The sequence below is a fragment of the Arvicanthis niloticus genome, chromosome 8 (assembly GCF_011762505.2).
Source record: "Arvicanthis niloticus isolate mArvNil1 chromosome 8, mArvNil1.pat.X, whole genome shotgun sequence".
NCBI classification, from domain to species: domain Eukaryota; kingdom Metazoa; phylum Chordata; class Mammalia; order Rodentia; family Muridae; genus Arvicanthis; species Arvicanthis niloticus.
The window spans coordinates 73,665,178-73,687,023 of NC_047665.1; the positions used below are offsets into that span (position 1 = coordinate 73,665,178).

The 21,846-nt window shown below is 41.3% G+C and overlaps 1 protein-coding gene across 1 annotated transcript in view; it reads right to left on the reverse strand.

Moving 5' to 3' along the window:
* Positions 1-21,846, reverse strand: part of Znf438 (zinc finger protein 438) — a 150,230-nt gene that overhangs the window by 30,977 nt on the left and 97,407 nt on the right. The window contains exon 7 of the mRNA XM_034509668.2: positions 1,113-2,913. Coding sequence (XP_034365559.1) covers positions 1,113-2,913 — 1,801 coding nt within the window. The remainder of the gene's footprint in view (positions 1-1,112; positions 2,914-21,846) is intronic.

Here is a 21,846-nt window from a genome sequence, read left to right on the forward strand (position 1 = left end):
CCCTCGATACCACAGATATACACAACAGGAAGATAAGGTAACATGATAGGAGCTGCCAAGATACCCTGTGGCACTGCTGGAAAAGACTGACCCACTCATCCATGCCACGCCCACCATTAGAGAAGTCCTGACATCTCATTTCAAGATGATCAAGTACATGAAACGAGTGTGAAGGAAGCTGCATAGCCAGCACATTAGGGAAAGGCATGTTAGTGGAGACGGGAAAGAACTACTGGAGAAGAGGAAAGCTGAAAGATAAGCTGGGGCAGGCATCTTGTTTATGTCCATCATGAAACAGAACAGAAAATATTTAGAGAAACTGGAACAATAAAAACAAGGGGCAAAGGACCTAAGGTCCCAGATAGGGTTTCTTTCTCATTCCCCAGTAACCTCAGTGGTGGGTGCAGGGACCACACTGTGAGCATGTCCCTGGTCACTACTGCTCAAGTGCCTGCCTTGTCAACTTCCAGGTAACAAAGGTTTGTTATTGTTTTGTTTTTAATAATTTCAAGGAGCAGTGTTTAAAAAACATAAGGACATAGGAAAAAGTGAATTTGGCCTGTTAAGTAACAAAAGGCACATGTGGAGGGTGAGTTAGAGCACCTTGGAGTCTGGTGAGGAGTGCAGCCTCACAAGGCATTATGAGGTAGATAATGCTGTTTAGATAAGAATTCTGCAAACAGTAATTTGGGAGAACTATTTTATAGAGATTACTAAAAGCTATATATAATAATCTATTTAACTTTTAGACACAAAAATAATCTATCACCTAACTGTCCCCAATATACTCCAAACTGGTATTCATGCCTTGACTTACACAAGTCTGAGTAGTTAAACATTGTGACTGAGAAAAAACCAACAAGAAATAGGGTCATTCTTAACAGAACTGAAGGGGTGGGAGAGGTGACTTATTTATTTTTGTTGTTACTGTTATTCTGAGACAGAGCCTTACACAGCCTAGGCTGACCTTAAATTTCTAATTTTCCTGTCTGTCTCTGCAAAGTACTAGGACTATATAGGTGTGCACCCCTACTCCTGGTGAGTTTTCTGAATCTTAATCTTCTCAAATTACAGCAGACTTTCCTGTCAGCTTCCCTTCCATGAACACTTACCTCTCCAGTGAGCTGTCAAGTCCTTGCACACCGAGATCTCTGTCCTTGTTTTTTGGTGTGTCTCCTGGCTGCAGTTCACTGGGGGAGGGCTCTGTGCTGATCACAACCCTGTGCACCTCCTTCAGATGGCCAAAATAGACCCGGACATGACCAAATACTTTTGCACAAAATTCACAACACACGAGTTTCTTGGGGCGATTGTCACCATGGTGAAGTTTCATATGTGCACTTAGGCTGCCAGGACGCACGTAGGTCTTGCGACAGATCCCACAACTATAAGGCCGTCTATTGGTGTGTACATTCATGTGGTCTAGAAGGTGGTGTTTGAATTGGAAGTGGTAGTTGCACACGGGACACATGTGCCAGGGCTTCCTAATGCCAGAGAATCCATTTCTGAGTGCAGAGCTGGGCTTCAGGGCAAGGCTGTCACTCTGCTTGGAGCCAAGACATTTTGGAGGTAGGACATTATTCAGAACATCTTGACCTAGGCAGCTGGGAGCCTGGGACAGCACAGCCGCAGGAGATGCCATGGGCGCCAAAGCAGACAGGACGATGACAGGCTTGGGCATGATGTTACGGTACTTTCTTGAAGCAGCTCTGGGCTTCTGGTCTCTGGGTTCCTGGGGACCGTTTCTTGTCCTTTCTATGCCATCTCCACACATACCAATAATGCATTTTCTCCTTTTGCCCTGCAATGCTAAAATCTCATCTGGCACTTTCCATTTTCTTCCCTTTCTCTTTATCCCACTGCTGGGTTTTGCCTTATGGCCGAGATCTAATTTGGTGACAGAACACAAGGCACTTTCACAAGCACTCTGCTTAGACCCATGCAGAGCAGGTATCTTGCTGGCTATGTCAGTGGCTGCATCAAACCCTTCTGTGATTGACAGTCTCTCATCACAGTTTGCTCTGCATCCAGATGAAGACAATGTTGCATTATCAGCATCTGGTTCCACTTTGCCCACCTCCGTGGTTTTCACTTTTGGGAAGGGCAGGATGGGCAGTTTACCCTTGGGTACTACAGAGACCAACTGAACTGTACTGCTGAAGACAGTATGAGCAGGAACTACCTGTTCTTTGAGCTCTTCACCAGCAACAGCAGGTTTAGTGAGTGCCTCCTTTCTGGCACAACCTGCCTTCTGCATACTTGCTGGGAGGCTCTGTGGAAAAGAAGAGTCCTCTGTAGTGTATGCTAGGATAGCAGGAAGCTCCGAATCTCCACAACTGTTGGTCACTACAGGACTCAAATCTCCTTGGCCAATACCACTGGGCAGTGTAGCTCTGTTGACACTGGTGGGGGAAGGGTTTAAAGTGGACATTTGCTTCCATGGGCTGAGTTTGTGAGGCAGCTCAGGATGGGCTTGTGGGGAAGGGCCCAAATTACATAGCTGGGCTGGGCCAGGAGGGTCACTGGAGCCACCAATGGGAGAGCTCAGGTCCTGTTTCTTTCTTAGTCCTTTGCTACTTAGTGGCTGGTATCGAGGAATAGGTAGCTTAAGGTTTTCATGTATGGACATTCTGGGCTTCTGAACTGGCTGGGCTGAGGCAACGTTTGGCAAAGCAATAAGAGAAAACGTCCCCTCCTGGCCAGCCACCTGCATCAGAGCATAGTTCTGTGTGGGCATGCCCAGAGGCTTGGACATTAGAGCCAGACTCCCTGGGTCAGAAAGCGAGGAAGGGCAGGGTAGCACTCTAGATGTTAGGACTTTAGGCACAATTTTTGGTGCAATGGTCCTAAACTGACTCTTACTCTGTAAGGTTTTCCCACTCTGTGTTGTTCCAGAAGGGATGTTTGATTCACCTGCAATGACAATATAGAGATTAGTACAATGTATCTGTTCTGGACTGAAACTTCAACAGTTAAGAGGATACACTGCTCTTGCAAAGGACCTGGGTTCATTTTCCTGTACTCATGTTGGGCAACTCACAGGTGCCTCAACTTCAGGAAGATCCAGTGTCCTCTTCTGTCCTGTGCAGGCACCTGCACTCATGGGCACACATCTACACTAGTGAGTTTTTAAACGTGCAGACACACAACACACACATACACACACTTAGTGAATTTAAAAAAAAAAAAAAAAAAACATCTGATTTATCTGTTCAGAATAGATTCCTTGGCCTGTCTTTCTAAGCAACTACCTATGTCCTTCAAGACAAGGCTTGAAGGTCACCTCCCTGTGTTGCTTTCTCAAGGACTGTAATTCTCCACTGTTGTAACACAATTCTCATGTTAGAATGTCAGCCATTAAACAGAGCTTCTAGAGAGCTGGACTCTGTCCTTCTGGTCCTTGTGCTCTGTAAGCCCTTTATCCAGCTTCTGTCTTTACCCATATTTGACCCATCATTACAAGCCAGAGCAACTCCAGTTTCCTTCCTGACCTCCAGAGCTGCAATGCACCTCCTCTGGCACATTCAATGGTGTCTTTTGTTTCATATAGATGCCTTGATTCTCCAGCACACCTAAGCTTGATGAAGTTGAGGCATACTAAGTTCATCTACCACCCACTGCATCTTTGGTCTAACACAAATGCTTTTGTATCCACTGGCTTTTTGCTTGGGTTTAGGCTGCATGCACCATTTGGTGCTGGCAGTGCAGTTTGCTTTGCAAAGTTATGGGTTCCAGACTGAAGGTGGCTTTGGTGCTGTTCTTGTACAACTTGTGAATTTTCTTTTCACACCTTTCAAAGTGTTTATGTATGCTTTTGCAATTAAATCATAAGTATTAAAAAAAAGCTGATATGACACTAAAAAATGTTAAACATAACCAAAGGGACACAACAGGATGATAAAAGTACTGAGCTGAAGGGAGAGTTGGGGACCATGAATTACACAGAAAGCACCTTCTAGGATAGTAATCGGGACAGTTTTAACTGACAGAATAATGTTCCATTCATCGAAGATTTATTGGCCTGACCACAGAGCAATTACTACAACCTTAAGAGAACAATTAAGGAAACATTTTGGCTCCCCCAATCTAAGGACTAAATCATCCATTTTATTCCCCAAGGCCTCAAGGTCACAAGGCCTGGCTGTGGAGAAGTTTCTTATTTTTAAGTGCCTCATATTAATCAAACTTCATTTAAGCTCAAATATACTAGTGCACACACTAGTTTAAGAACTGGATATTGTAAGCACATAATCACCTGCTAAAAATTGTGGGGACCCATGGTGTTGAAACTTGCACTTTCAGATTTTAGAAAAGTAGTGAGATAGAAACATACACACACACACACACACACACACACACACACACACACACACACACTACAACTCTGCAAGGCATCCATAATTAAACACACTGCTATGCCTGTAGCAAAATACGTTAGTATCACAACACAGCAGGCAAATCAAAGATCTGAATGGTTTTATTTCAGTTCAGGGTTTTGCCTCTGAATGACTAAGGTAGCACATTTTTGATTTTAGATTTTGGAGCTCTATGTAAAGGATTTTTAGAAACATTTGTTTAAAAAATGCCATGGATAGGAATGTGGGAATCTAAAAATCCACTGAAATATAGGATAACAGTTTTAAAACCAACCCCTATTGACTGCCCAGTTAGTGAGCCAACAATTTGAAAGAAAGTTGCTTGTTAACACTATAGTAATAAGCAACATAGTAGGAATAATTTGCAAAGTATGAAAACTACTTTACAAAGTTCTTTACTATTAGGTTAGGAAGCAGCTTCATGCTTCCTGCATGAGAGTAAGCTACACACAACACCTGCACTTAGTGAGGAGGACAGAGGTAGGTGGAGGATGCTGGGAAACATTTCACACCCTTTGAGATTATAATGAGAATAGTAAATTACGCTGCTGGGGTTAAAACTGCAGCAGTCAGAACAGCAAAGAGGACAGTGTAAGAAACAGATACACACAGAGGAAAAAGTATGAAGGGAGAGAGGAACGAGAAGAGACACAGGCAGAAGAGCTGACTCTTACAGGCAGGGACACAAAGATGTCAACCCAAAGAATGGCACTCAACAGCCACTGTTGTCAAGGTTTCTTGATAGGCTTCCAGAGACTGAACTTGGGGGAAGAATTCTTCTTTTTATGACTAGGTAGGCACATTTCTGAGGGGTCAGGTTTTCAGAAGAGAACCTTGATGCACATTATACTGCAACACCACACGGGAGAGAACTGACTGTGATACACCCGGTCCTCTGCTCTTCATGAATCTCTCCAACATGGCAGGGACAAAGTTATACAGAGAAAGCAATGATGTCAGAGGAAAAAGAGGCTGTGATGGCTTTAGAGCTGTCTAGGAGACAAGCTTCTGGGAGGAGGTTAACTAAGGAGGAGAGCCACACGAATGGGCTGGGTGCTGGGAGAGTGCAAAGAATGAAGGAGCAAGCAGGCTGGCTATCAGTGTGGCTTGCGATCTGCTTCCTGACTGGCTGAAGTGTGAGCAGCCTCTCATACCCACCATACTCCCCTCAAACCCCCTTCCTCCCTGTCCTGCCTCAAGTGGCTTTTGCTAGGCATTTTGTCACAACAGGAAGAAGAGCAACCAACCAGAGGCCAAGTGTAGATGCAAGCAAAGGGCATTCCTGGAGATAAACAGCTCTGCCTCAGCAAGGCTAGATGTCTGCTGGTCACTTGAGGGAACAGTGTGGACAGCCTGCAATCACAGGCCAAGGTGACTGCTAAGCGGTAGCCAGTGGAGTCAGATGCTAGGGATGAAAAGCCCATTGGCTGGCTCATGATCCTTAATCACAGCTACTCACATCTGTGGGGTGAAGGACAAGCTTTGCCAAGAATATTGAAGCTAATATGCTGGCAGGCATCTATCAGGAGATGCATGAAAAGGCAAGGTTTCTCATAAGGGTGGTATGGTGCTCCATTGCCCAGACCACTAAAGACAGGAAATAAACTGGTACATGATTGGAAAAGTGAAGCAAAGAGTATAGAACCCCAAAAATGGGAGGAGGAAGAGACACCACACCCAGGAACTACTTTAATGCCCAACAGTAAGCTAAGGATAATTCAAACCCAACCCTTGGTAGCAGCTGTAAAAGGAAATGACAAACTGATACAGAATACTCTCAAGACATGAGGTTTTTAGGGGGCACTATGGGCACTATCTCATCACTTAAGATTTCGAAGTCTGGGAGTGCATACCCAAATATACCCCTCAATATGACAGAAGGGTTCTTAGAGGGGCCTCTGTGGGATGGGAATAGCTAAGGGAACCAAGAAGCCGAGAGTCACACAGAAGCTTCTTATTGTCCACTTGACACCCTCTGCCTGGCTCTAGGGAGGTGCTAAAAAGTAATTTGCCCAGTGAACGAGACACTTTATCTGTACTTATCTAATGAGTATGTCTGTGGGCATGCACATGTCATGGTGAGCACGTGGAGGGCTGAGGACAACTGCATGAGTGGTTCCTTCTGTGACATGGGGTCTGAGATCAAGTTGTCAGACTTGGTGACAGGTGCCTTTACCCACTGAACCACCTCACTAGCTCCACGCTAGCACATGAATTGGTTTCTCAAAATGGGATCTTTTGGGCTACTTGTGACTGTGTGATTTTTCATACATGACTGCATTTAGACACATAGAATGGCTCATTTCATTTATTTATTTATCTATCTATTTATTTATTTATTTTTGACAAGAACTGATGACCAGAGAGGTAATTTAGGTACCTGGCAGGCAACACATCACTGTCTCTTGAAGGACAAGCAGGAACCCAAGCCTTGCTTCTCTACACATTTGCAGTAAAAGCCAGTTATGTTAGAATAACTACAATTTAAAAGGTGAGTTTTTGAACAGTAGGAGTCCTCAGAGGAGATGAAGTGCCATTCTGTGTTTTTAAACTCTGAGCACTGGGAAAGCACGCTGTGGTGAGCCTTTCTTGGCAACACACAAGCAGTTCATTGCACTGCCCTCACAGGCTCATCACAGACCCCTCACCTGCACTACTAAGTTCCAGATCTTAGAGAGCTATGCACTGAAGAACAAGCAGAGATTTCTACTGCATTTATAATTTCTGAAAATTCTCCAAAATTAGCCATAACAGAGTTAAAGAGACTCATAGGATCCTTAGGTACTAAAAACATGGACTTTTATTAACTGAGAGCATAAAAGACTCACTCAGTAAAATTAATTCTCTAGCATTATCCAGTGAAGACTACTTAATATTAAAATTTTAAGTGTGGGCTATTTTTAGTATTTTAAGGATGTTAAAGTAGCCATTTTGAAAAGTGACATCTCTAGCTGGTGAGAATTGATCAAACTGTGGAATAAAGGGAAACAGGGAGGTGCTGAATATGTCCTGTGGCCTGAAATCTATAGCAGGCATTTTAATTGAACCCATATTTGACTCCAAGAAAATATCATTGCTCCCCATTTACAGATAAGGAAAAATGAGGCCAAGGAGAAAGCAAGCTGAGTCCATATAGCCAATGGCCTATGTGTGTGGCACGGCCTGACCTACTCCTTTTGAAGGATCAACTTTCCTTCCTTTCCCTTTCCTGCATCTTAATCATTCCCAAACTAGATTACCATTCCAGAATTTTAAGCAGAAAAAAAAAGAAGACAAATTGAAACTAAAATGGCTTGTCAAGTCTGTGTCCCAGTAAATGATAATTTGAGGAAGTTCATTATTAGATAAAGCTAATTTTTGTAAAATTCAGATGTGTGGAAGGAAAAAAAGGTTAATTTTTAGGGCTGAGCCTGCCACTTACTGCCATAGAATTCTGAGAATTCCACAAAGGCTGGAGAAACCTGTGTGGAGAATGAGCAGCAGCAGGTGTCTTTCTTTCCTTCCTCCATCAGCAAAAGGCTGGCTGTGCGGGGCCCTCCTTGCATGTTAGTGGTAGCAGGAGGGGCTCAAGAGCTTCAGTCTATGTGTAGTGTCATTATCAGAGTCTTCAAAACACTGGCTGCACCCTGAGGAGACAGGCCCACAGGATGAGTCTCTAGACTGCTGTACTCTATTCCCTTCCCAGGTCCTGATTTGTTGACGTTAAACAGGATGTTCCCACCCACCATTTTCTTGGTTTGGTGAAGGTTCCTTTATTCTACCTGCAGAGTTAGAAGGTGCTGTCAAGTAAACTGGCAGAGACAACATTTGAGAAACTGTTCAGGTTTTAATTTTACTAGACTGAAAAACAAACCAGTTTCAATTTGTTGGGGTTTAGATTCTCCCTCTTTCATTTGGTTTTGAAATTGGAAACTTCAGTTGGGGTTCAAATTGTTTTTCAAGATGGTCTCTGCTTAAAACAAATACGTTAAAGCTGGGAAGAACTCTAGGATAAAAGAAATAATTCAAAACCCAAATGACCACAACTCATTTTGTTGAAAAACTATAACAAACACACTAGTCATGTGCTCAACAGCACCACCTTTGAGGAACACAGGATGACAACCACACTGAGTCCCTGCACTATCACACTGTGACAGCTGACACCATCATTACCTGGACCCACACTCCAGGAAATGTAAGGAACACGAGAAAGCGCACTTCTAGCTGAAATCTGAGTCAGGTTTGCAGTCTCCCTGGCACACCCGCCTGCCCTGCCCTGCTGAACGGAGCTCTCAGGTCAGCACTCTCCTCTCTCATGTCAGCAGGCTTCTCCACATGGTGAGGGCCCAGCAGGTGGACCTGACTGCCTCCCTTAGTAAGAAAGAGAGTCCCCACGGTTTTGAACAGTTATGTTTCTTTATCAACACTGTTTTTGAAACATTGTCTCAACACCACGTAGTATTTTATATGCTTTATCAGCAGATCCTCTTTCTCCTGCCAGTAAGTAATCATGAAGCTTCTGATATTTATTTTTAGTAGGAAGAAATAAAAAAAGACACAAAACTGAAAATCTCATGGCATGGATGGAATAAGTCTGACTTTTTACAGCAGTGTTTCTTTTCTGAGAAGCAATTGAGGAAAGAGAGGAGAAATAACTGCTCAGACCCTGCCTCTCCTTGTGTCCTTGCCCAATACCTGATCCTTTATCCCCAGTGGCCCCCATCTCTAGTTGTCAGTTGACTAACTGTTAATTGGATTAACAATTCAGTGTGAATGGGAGTTAACGTGTGCATTTTAAGGAGCTGAGTGGTGGGGATACCTCTCCTTCTGTTTATACACAGCAGGGAAGAAAGCTACTGGCTGGCAAGGTCCACCAGGAAAGAAGGCTGCTGGTGGGGTTTAGGATGCTTACTGGCTACATTTCTATAGGACAGTAGAAGTGAAAACTGTGGCCTGGGGTAGGAGAAAGAGTTTTGATAGTGCTTATTGGTAGATTTAGTAGTTTACTAATTAAATAATTAAGAAATTAGTTCAATAGGACAGGAGAGATGGCCCAGGGGATAGGTAGAGGCTCTGTGGTATAAGCCTGACCTGAGTTCAATGGCACAAGGAGAAAACAATGTATAATATGTAGCAACACAGAACTGTCTATGACTACCACATGTGTGCACACTGGAGCCAACACATATGCATGGCACGTGCCTAGAACACAATCGTAAATAAGAGAGTGACTTTAAGAAACCCTAAGTACACAGAGAAGGACTGGACATCAAAAGGGAATCAAAGTCTACAATACAGAGTAAGTTAGATAAGCACAAGGAAAGAAGAGGAAGAGGAAATAAATGTTTTTTTTAAAGAATTTAAAAGTTAATTATTTCAAATATCAATGATAATAAAAGAAGATATTGACACAATGTGGCTGGCTCCTGAGACTTAAGTAACTATTCTTCAGGGGAGCTAAAGCTCTGCTCCAAATGAGCAGTAAGTTTAGAAGGCTTTTTAAGTTAAAATACCTCTTAGGAAATATCAATTTTGATGAGTTTCAAGTTTCTCCATGTCGAAACTCTCTTATAGTTCTTATTTTTGGAAGGACTTTTTATATAAGAGCTTCAGATAAGAAACACAGACAACCATATAAGGAACACATTTTGATTTTTAATTTATCCTTGGCAGAAATAATATATAGCAACACAAAAGCTTACCACTGCTATACAACAGTCAAACCTACAAAGCTTGAAGAGTGCAGGCGTTTATTGAAGTGCTAATAACTTGTCACAGACTCTATACAACCAGAGACTTCTGAATGTTTCCAAAACTGCTAACACCGCGTTACATATGAAATTCAGACCCTGGTAACTGAACCTCAATACCATAGAGGCAGCAGACCTCCTCCTGGCATCTTTACACTGTGACAAGTACCTGTGCACACTGTCTTCCCAGGGCATTCTGATGCTCAAACAATGAGAACCATCTCCTGAAAGAGTTTAGTGCTGAGTACAGATGTCTGGGCATGAGATTTTCCATCAGCCAATGAAAATGGCCATTTTTTTAAAAATCATGTTTTGTTTGTTTGCTTTTAAGATAGGATTTCCTGTAACCTGAACTGGCCTCAAGCTTACCATGTAGTAGAAGACAACCTTTAACTCTTGATCCCAGAAGCCTCCCAGCTGCCTTCCCAGGGAAACACACCCAGCTGGGTTCCACCTGTACTCTCTCCACAAGGGCTAGAATCACATCTTTTCTATCTTGTATTTCAGTAGTAGTTATAATAGTTAAGTGTCTGTGATGAGGAATAAGATGATATTTGATAAGGAAAATGTGTAAGGCTAAGTAAGGTTCAGCATCAGGCAGTATATTTAACAGAACTTACGCAGAAGGTTGGGTGTCTTACTGTTCATCAAAACATCATCATATAACTCGAATGGTTAAGATAACAACCTTTTAACAATGGTACTATTAAAAGCAAGATCCTGGTACCACAAAGATACTATTTTATTCTGTAATTTCAAAAGTAAGTTTATACAGAAAGGCGCATTTTGGAGGAGTACACAAACTGTATTTACAAGGTAAGGACTGGCAGTGTGCAGCTTAGTGATGTAAGGACCTGTCCAACATGCCTCAGAGCCTGGACTCAACCCCCTGCACAGATCAAGGAGAAAGGGAGTGAAAAGGAAAGGAGAGGGGCTTTCTAGTATAGCCTTACAGACACTTTATCTTAGCTCCTGATTTATCTTTGACTCACAGAGATTTATAGCATTTTTTTTTTTTGTTGCACTTTCCCCCACACCACAGCTTTTATGACAACAGCTTATGATTTATAAATACAAATGCATGAGGCTGGGCAGCTGTGGATCTGTTGCAGGAAAAGCAATTCCTTCTGACTACCCCACTGTTTCCTAATACTGGTTGTCAAGTCTTGCCTGTTGCTCTTTAGTCAAGACACATGTTTCTTTATGCTAAAGAGCATACACTTATGGGTACCTACAATCCAAGTCGGTTTAGGCAGTGAAGAAGAAAATGAAATGCCAGGCACTACCTAGCACAGACAGAATGGGACATGCAGTATCCTTTCGTGGGAGTGACCGGGATGGCTTTGTTAACAAACATCTATAGGCCCTGAGCTACAACTAATCACATTCTACCTGCATCTATGGCCACACTATCCTGTGCATGCCTGAGATCAGATTCTGCAAGAGCTATTATAGGAACAAAGTCACCCAGATTTGAGCACTTTGGATTCCTTTTTCTTTGATTTTTGTCTGGTTTCTCCTCTATCAGTGTCTTTATTCTCCTTTGATGATAACTACTGAGTTTGGCTGAAGTGAACATGTCTCATCAACTGGCTGGGAATAGGTGAGACCTTGTTTCTAAAGGAGATAAATAATTATAAGGTCTATCTGTATTGTCCTTGCCTTGTGGGGTTGCCTGTCTGTGTATATATGTGCATAGGTAGACACTCTGGGTCCATATCTGGCTTCATGGCTGGGTATTCATGAACACTGTCAGCATATCATAGGTTAGCTCCATTTCTATCCTCTTATGGCACCTGCTCCAAGTAGCCCACCTTGTACTCTCCACTTATACTGCCTAATTAGAGCTGGAGAAACCTACCTATCATGAATAGTAGCCAATGTCAAAATCTTGAAGCTTCCAGTCTCAAAAGCTCACCACAATCTACTCCATTGTTTGTCTGTTGTCTTTGGGCTTTGCTTAGGCACAGGGGCTCATTCAAGATTCTCCAAGTTACTTTTCCCATGCCTCCGTTATACTCCGAGGCATGTCTCTCTTGCCAATGATTGACAATGATCTCATAAGAAGAGGCTGCTATGTGGGAGACCATTCAACATCTTTCTTTTTGTTTCTACGTTTCCTTTCTATTAATTATGCTCTACAAGTAGCAACCCTCCCAGGACGGGGAGGAAGGTGATGCATCAACAACATACCTGTCTCAACAGAGTAAAATACAGACAGATCTTAGAGTGAGGAGACAGAAGACTGCTAAACTCACTCTGTACCCCTTCCTCTGCTCTGCAGTCAACACCATAGAGATCTCCCAGCTCTCGGGAGGCCTGCCTGGACCCTTCTAGGTCACTGTGGGCTGTCCTCCTTTTCTGCCTTAATTGACCATCATGGCTTTTGTCTCTATACTAATATACTATTTGTCTCTCCCCACAAAAAAGTAAGTTCCATAAAGCAGGAGTTGTTTCATCCACTGCCAGGATCTCAGCCCCTTGATTATTATCTGGCTGTTGCACAATGCAGTATTGACTGACTAAAGAGGTGAACTAGGAATTCTAAACCATATTGTCTGCCTTTCTTTTTCTTATTTTTTTCCTGACCATATAAAAAGCACAACAGGAGTGAGCACTGAAGCTCTGTCTTTTGCTGCAGCTATAGCCCTGCTCCATCCTGCACAAGAATGTGTCCTGTAGGCAGTACGCATACTTCTTGTGTCTGGTTAGGAGCTTCCTTCCTGCTCTTCCTTCCACCTCCTCAATCCTGAAATCCCATTATGCCAGGGATAAGACAGAATTCTTACCTTGACTTCACTTTCCACTCTATTTTTAAATTAACAGTCAATCTATGTTGTGGAAACTGAATATTTCTTGCAAGGCCACAAAGCCAAAAAGAGCTAGATTTGAATCCAGATCTACACAGCACCAAAGCATTTCCCTTGCTCTAAACACAATAAACTCACTAAGCTGTCTTGAAGTTCATTCTTTTATATATGTTAGTCTCTTTCAGTGGATCCATCAGGTTCCAGGGAGGAGAGTAACTGTTAGTGAATGTTGGTCTTCTAGTTCCAACAGCAGCTCCTAGCTTAGGCTAAACAAGCAGATAGTGGAGCCTGCATACAGCAACCTGCAATGTAATAGCATTCAAAGGGCAGGCTTGGCACCTAGGGGCATGATTTTTTATGCTTTTACTTCTGTCATACATGCCAGCCTTGCAGCAAACTACTTCTAGTTCCAGCTGTAATTGTGTGTGTGTGTGTGTGTGCGCGCGAGCGCGCGCATTCCTGGGCTTGTATGTAGGAGTCAGGGTTGTTGGGGTCCTGACACTCGAGCAATGCTGCAGCAGGTGAAGTGAAGACCCTTCCGAGGGGCTCTGCATCTGTGTACAGGGCTGGGCATCGAGGTATGCAAGGGTTCTGCTTTTTCAGTTAAGTTTTCATCCTCATCACCCCTGTCTGCTTAAGAATATGACAGAATAATAGGAAATGTTCTGACAACTAACAGAAATTCATCTGGATGAAATAGTATTAAAAATCAGTAGTTGGCAGTGTTCAAAAAGATTAAACAAAATGCTAGGCAGAAATCTTAATTAAAATGTAATTCTTCAGAAATGTATGTTACCTAATATGAATGAACTATATCACAACTTGTTCTCTATTTTATGATAGCTAAATTTTTTCTAATTTTAAAAAATCACAAGATTTTGTTGGTAAATATAATCTTACAAAAATAAACATTGTTTTTTAAAGCATTAAAAAACAGAAATGTGTTAAAATTATTTTAAATTAGTTTATCAAAACCCAAACACTCATAAATTGCTCTGCTGCTTTCTGTCTTTGTAGCATCCAAGGATCAAGCTCAGAACTTTGAGGACAAAAGAATTTTGCCACTGAGCTAGACCTCAAGCTGAGCAGTGCTTTCTAACATAAGCTGGATGCTGGAATTTTTATAAATATCTTTAGGATACTGATGTCAATTAATCTAAAGATAAGAACAGTATGTCAACATTATTAAAACTAGTCCTATCACTATTACAATTTTAAAACAAAAATGTCTATCTTATATCCTTGGCTTGCATAACAACCTAAAAACCCCTATCAAACTACTTGGCTTTTATCCCTGTTCAACTCATCACACCCACCATCTGCATAAATAAAGATGCAAGCATCTGCTATATGGCAAGTGGTCTCCAGGGCAGATGTGTATTCCTCCTTGTGTTCATGTCACCAAGGCTGGATACATTATTAGAACAGATGTACACAATCTCAAAGTGTTGTGTCCCACAGTGAAATGTCTCCAACTGCTTTCTATCAGAATACATAACTGCTATTTACACCTGCATTTATGATAATGATAGAACGCAGCAGGGGTTCTGACAAGAGGGATGTGATGCTATGAAATATATTTACATAGTTAATTGGAATTCCTGGAGACTATGATGCCAGGCAGCCATACTGACAGTAACACATGCCCAAGTAAACTGTCTGGTTACCATCCTGATTTTTTAAAATATAGGTATGTCAAAGTACTCATATTCTGAAGTTACTCTTAACAATATTTTAAAATCTAATATTTTATTCCAAAATAAAAATAAGCTTATAGCTATGGTCTACCCCACTATTTTAGGCCACCCAGGTCATTTCCACCTAGCTGTATAAGGATATAAAACTAAGTGTGTGTGTTTCCCATTTGTCCTTCTGTCAACAGAATAATATACCAATAATGTACAGCAATGTTTTTCAGAAGTTATTGCACTGGAAAGTCTCAATTTCCAACATTAAACAGTTAACTAAAACCAGCTTGAGATGTCATTTGTATTTGGTCTGCCACATAAAGTGGCACAAAGGTCCAAGAGCAACACTTAGACCACTCATTAGAATCAACTGTTTCCATATGAAGCTCATATCTTTAGAGCAATATTGGTAATGCATGAGAATGATTCCCTCCCCCACCACCCAAGGAGGTCAGGCCAAAAAGCAGAGTTAACTGCTACACTGGAGGCATAGAACACAGTGGTTCTCCTTGCTACCATTAGTGCATGCAAGGGCTGAGCCTGAGCACTTACAGTAGCTTTCTTTAAAGCTTTCACTAAGCTACAGTGCTGTGGTTACTGTTACAGATGCACTATTTACTTTACTAACTTGAAACTTAAAATGTCCCAACCTTCAGTCATTATACCTTGTGTTTGTACATAGCAGATGTCTCTGTGTGTGTATGTAGACAAGGCACCATCCACCTTTTTGAAAGAATCTCTCACTGGCTGGGAGCTGGATAACTGGGATATACGGGCTGCAGGTGACTGTGAGCCCCAGGGGTCTGCCTATCTCCAGTGCTGGGATCACCCCCCACTTCTTGTCTCCTCTTTATATACGGGTCTCAAAGTTTCAACTCAGGTCCTTAAGCACTTTACCCACTGAACCATCTCCTCTTGACTAAATTCGGTTTATTCTGTAAATTAACTTAAGATTTCTATTGTGTTCTAAAGGAATTCACAAGGAACATTTATAGTTGATTTTTATTAAGATTCTGTATTCACAAAGTTGTCCATTTGTTAAAATTTATTTGTAACCCCCAATCCAATGCTCATGTCATTCTCTGACTTACACATGTGAGGAGTGAAGAGAAATCTGAGCTACACGACTCGCACCGTTCACAGCTGAGGTCAGGCAAGGTGATGCTCTGCCTTCGAGTTTCAGCCTTCATGCTATAAATAAGAGTTCTGTTCATGGTCTATTTAGCACTGGGGCTTTTGTATTTTGGATTTGTTCTTGGTGAGTCACTATTTAAAATGGCTCTCAGCATAGTGCTGAAGCACTGGCCCCGTGGTCTTAGACACAAGAAAGCTATACTGTGTTTTTTGAAGAAAGTGTGAATGACTGATACACCTTTGCTCAGCATACAGCATGTGCTGGGTCTGTGAATTTGGGGTTAATGAATCAAGTCTATTAAACTGGGCATCTTTAAACTGAAATATGTGAAGCAAGATTATTGATTGGTTGCTGTGCCCACAGAAAGTCAACTGTGTATCTCCAAAGGGTGGTGGCTCCATGTTGGCTGGTGCAGTGTTCTGGAGACTTCAGAGTACTGGGCTGTAAATCCCAGCAGTTACCCAGTCTGCCCTCACATCCCAGTCTGCAGCCCTGCCCATCCTGCCCCTACAGAGGCCCGCTGTGAGCCAAGGGCCCAGAGCACAGAAGAGCTGGCTAAGGGCAATGCTTCCTTCTTCTTTCACTGGAATAAAGATAAATCTCCTTATTTACCAACAAAGAGATGAGGGGGAGAGAAAAGGGAGGAGAAAAACTCCTCAAGATGAGGCTAAGAAAACATTTTTTTTTGTAGCCTGTTAAAAATGTACAGCAGATAATGAGGCAATCGATGACTTAGTAAAGGCCTTAGGAAGCCGAGCTCATGCTGCCTGGCAGCTGGGGCTGCTGACAAGGGCAGCTGCTGGCTGAGCCCACACTGCTTTTACTCTGTGCTCACTGCTTAGCTCTCTGCCTCTTTGAAGGCAGTAAACATTTGTTAAAAGAGTATTTGCTTCTATTGACCTTAGAACCCTATCTAGTTTGGTGTTTCATTAAAAAGCAAAGATTGAAATATTTTCACAAACTCTGTTATGATTTATAAGCATGTTTTGGGATCTGAGCATCCACAATATAATTCAGTAGACATCCAAGAGCCCATTTCATGCCACAGAACTCTTAACTCTGCTGAGGGAGAGAATTCATCAGGAATTTTATAAACAGTCCAAGATGAGTAAGATCTTTTATCTTCAAATTAATAAAAAGAGGAAAATATTGACTAATCATTTCAAGTATTTTTTGAGATCTAAAATGTCAGAGTCACAAACACAAATAGTTTATGTCTGTAAGAGGTGTACAATCATTCATGTATATGATACATGAGGACGTCTTTCTGACACTACCACAGCATTCTAGTTACTTTATTTACCTCTTTAACAATGTTCAACAGCTTACTTTGGTACTTACTTTGTAGCCCAGGCTGCCCTGGAATTCACTATCCAGCTAACTGATCTTCAACTCATGGCAATCTTCCTGTCTCATCTTCCCAAGGGCTAAGATAATTACAAGTATGAGCTATCATACTAGCCTATTGTTTTAAAAATGGTATTATGAGTATCATCATCATCATCATCACACACACGTGTGCGCGCGCCCGTGTGTGTGTGTGTGTGTGTGTGTGTGTGTGTGTGTGTGTGTGTAGGTCAAAGGCTGATGTTGGGTCTCTTCCTTAATCATGTTCTACTTTCCTTTCTTTTAAATGTTATTTATTTTTACATGTACAGATATGCCTGTGTACCACATGCATGACTGTCCTGGGAGGTTAGAAGAGGGTGTTGGGTTTCCTGGAACTGGAATTACATATGGTAGTGAGCCATCATGCGGGTGCTGGAAACTGAACTATGTGCTCTGAAAGAGCAGCAAGTGCTCATAACCTCTGAGCCATCTCTCCGCCCCTTAGCCAGCTTCTTTGACATGGGTCCTGGGGACTGAACTCAGGTCAAAATGCATGTGCAGTTTCCTAGGCTTTTAAAAGTATATTACTGAACCAGCCTCTAAAAAAAGAATTCACATATGGATTCACAGGAAAGATAGTAACAGCAGTGGCTCTGAGTCAGACAGTCTACAAATAGTAATTGGATAACATGTGCTTAGCTAAATGCAGTGGTCCTGAAGGGGACCACTCAGATGTACAGTGTCTGCCTCAAGGCATCTGCACTCTCTACTTCCACTTCCTATTCTCATTAAGTAGAAACAGTACTCACAATATGAAAATTCTGTTTAGGTTGATCAAATGTTAAGGCAGAGTTCAGAAAGGCAGCATGAGAATATATAACAAACACTTTCTACTTGCAGCCAACTTGCCTAGACCTCAGCAAAACAAAATCAAGAGCTTGACAAACAACTGAGTTCTTAGAGAGTCTCACAAAACAGAGCCTCCAATGGATTTAAAGGAAGACAAAACTTCAAATTCCCCACACCTTATCCAAAGTGTAGATTTTAATGCCCAGTAGGCATGAACAGAATGAACTCTTCTCAGCACACAGAGACTACCAGTCAGAGACCTATTTGACAATGTGGTGTGGTGTGTGTGTGTGTGTGTCTGTGTGTCGACTAAACAAAACTAAATAATGCACTTGTATTTTCTCTCCTCATTTCCCTCCTACCCCCTACTTCCTATACTGCCCAAGACCCTTCTACCTCTCTCTGTAACCATCAGAGCATGTGGCAACACAGCTCCTAATGAGAACCACCTAGGCTATCAGTGAACTGGCTTTCAACACATAACCCCCTTAGGCTATGTGCTGAATCCTTTCCTTCAGTGCCCAAATTCTGCTAATGATATCCTCTATGTGTTTATAAACCTGAAATTTAAAAAAAATCCCATATTTATAATCAGGCATCATTATCTGGCTATCTCTATCAATCAGCATTTACTTTATAAATGGAGTGTGCCCAGAAAACTCATGTCATATAATCTGTTTTCAGAGACGGGGATATAAGAAGAATCATTACAAATGAATCTAGCATCTTTCTTGTTAATATAGTAGTATTATTCAGGAAACATTTGAATGAATAAATTAAGTTAACAGAAAACTAGTTACTCATGTAAAATTGCTTTACTTTCCTTGAGTAATTTTCCATAGTATAATTTATGTTGACTTAAAATGACCTTAGGAATTCAAATATGTAATTTAATATTGATCAGAAAAGAAAAAGGAGATGATCAAACAATTATTAGCAATCTCCTTTGTAAGTTTATATGGTAACAATGGAGACAAATAGTGACCAGGTTGTGACAGATGTGGGTTTAAACCAATGGCTTATTGGTTAGCAAAAATTATTCATTTTCTTGAGCCTTTAAAATAAAAATTATATTCAACCTACTATGAGGTCTAACTAAACCAAGGATGGAAAGCTATAGTACAGTAAAGTGACCATCACAACACACTGGACTAATGGTCTTTTCTTTCTCACTTGTTACTCCTACTTCTCTATCAAATTCCAGGGCTGGGTCTTCAGCAAAGACCAAGGAGGAAGTTCCTAGGAATGCTAATTCTCCAGGAGACTCAAGGGGATTCATCTGGAGACCAAGTCAAAGCTGGAAACCAAACTTACAGAAGAGCTCAGTCAGCATAGATACAAAAAAAAAAAAAAAAAAAAAAAAAAAAAAAAACCCAGGCCAGGCAAAACAGGTAAGAGGTGAGAGAATGGTATGCTCTATTCTCTATGAGCTAGAAGGCACACAGTTCATTGATTAGAGATGCATCACAAAGACTTGTAACATCTTCGAGCTAAAAAAGGATGTTTGATAATCTTGGACTTCAAATTGGAAACTGAGATTTAGGGACAAACGTAACTTGTCTGAGGTTTCACAGTTTCAGGGGAGCAGGTAATTAGAACAGGAGTCCACTTTCTGGATAGCTGACCCATTCGTTTTTGTTTGTTTGTTTGTTTGTTTGTTTTTCTTATGCAATTCTGCCTCTTGTTTGCACAGATAAAGGGGTGGTACTAGTAAGGACCCTGAATAGCTACTACTACTACTACTGGCCACTTCAAATGATAACCACCAGAGAATTCAGAAAACTCATGGTCTTCATTTCTCCTTAGAACTTGATCCTCTCTCTCATTCTTGCATCTTTTCCTGGCTTAGCGTTCAGAGCTTAAATTCTATGTGAGTCTCAAGGGAAGTGATTTCCTGTTGGCCCAATGTATGGATGACGTCTACGACATGTGGTCTGTCCCAGCTTACTTGACAATGGGCCCATAGGATTATGCTTGGCTTTCTAGGGGGCTAGACATCCCAAGCAGGAGACAGCTTCTTGCATATCTCATTGACAGGGCAGGCTCTGTTTTAATAACAACCATGAAGAGTGATGGTTGTAGGTACCCACTCTGTTCAGTAACATGCAGTGATATATATAAATTATTTCCATTAACCTTCACATATCCTATATAGTGTGATTTACTATCTTTATTTTACAGAATTACAGAGAAGGGTACATGTCACATGATGTACCCCAGACTATAAAATTAAGAAGTAGAACCGAGTTACAAACCCAGCTTCCATGCTTTGTAAGACTTAACACACTATCTTTTTAGGGGTAGAAATTAGTGTCTGTCACATTTATTTTAAGGATCTTTATAGAAAATTCTCTTATTAAAATTATGATCTATACTAAGATTATTTAGTTTTACAGTATAAAAGATAATATCGTTTTTTATACTCATGTCAGAATTTCTTTGCTGTATAGACTTAGCAAGGGAAAAAGAAGATATGTATTCCTCCTACATGTCAGTTTATTCTTTATAAAAGGACAATGTAATTAGTCTTTATTATGGAGTATATTTCTACCTATAATCTGTTTCTCTGAACACTCTAAAATTTTCTGTTAAAAAATTAATCATGGCATAATTTATGTATGGTATTGACATTCGATCTACTAGAAACTGAGGTGGGCCAAACCCGAGTTAAGTTCAGAGACAACATGGTCTCAAAAAAATTATACACTCTTCCTACATGTCATCATCTACAGGTCCCTCTTTCACAACATCTAACCTCTCTCTACCTAGTCAGATCTTCTACATCCTTCTCCAGGGCAGATCCTGGTAAGTCTACTTGATCCTCCCAAGCCAATATAGCCATCCCAACCTGCTGTATCTAGCCTGTGTCCTACTTTGTCTGGCTACCCTGTCTGCATTGCAATGAACCTCCAAGCTTCCTCCTTAATCATTACCAACCCACAGGTTCCTCCTATACCATGTGCATCTTCCCTACCCACCTAGATTGAGTACAACTTTCTCCATGGTCTAGAGTTGTGGGTCTGTTTGACCCTTCCTTCCACAACCTATCAGATACAGTCTAGATCACGCATTTAGTGCTCAGGCTTAGTCTGGCCAACCCTGCTTGTGCCACAACAATCTCTGGGCTTTTGCCAAGACTTACCCTGCCTACCTTTCAACTCACAGGCACATTGCATGTCATAGTCAACATTTCCACCCTGTAAGATCTATCCCCACACTATAGGCACACTAGGAAGCACATTTTGTATACTATCCCAGTAGACCTCTCAGTACATCTGAATTCATTCCTCCTAAGTGATTTCCAACCTCTAGGCCCAACTTACCTGTATGTCTTCTTTTGGGCTCTAACCTGCTCTGTCCATAGCAGACTTAGACCAAAAGAAATTCACATGGCCAGATCTCATGGCAAAAATATAAACAATATGAAATATCAAGCCAGTATCTTCTCTTTAAAACTTACTAGCTCTGTTTTCCCAAGGAGGAATACCTAAATGAACACCAGGATGCTAAATTTAAAATAACAATCATAAACTTCATTAAAGAATTCAAGATATTTAAGACACAAAGAAAAAATAAATGCCTAAGTAATGGCCAAAACCCCACAAATGTAATAATGATATAGAAATAATAAAGGCAATGAAAGATTGAGAACAAAATTTGATAAGGAGATAGAACCACTGAAGGAGAACTCAAGCTGAAATGATGATGAAATCGAAAACCCAATTAGCAACTACAAAACTCACAGAAAAGTCTTACAAATAGAATAACTCAGGCAGAAGATCAATAGGGTTCAATAATAAAGTCTAGACCACATTAGACAGAAATATGAAAAATAGCCTGTCCCCAAGATGAACATACAGAAAATGTGGGAGAGGAGGAGGAAAAAGCCTTCAAATTATAGGCATGGATGAGGGAGGAGAATCTTAA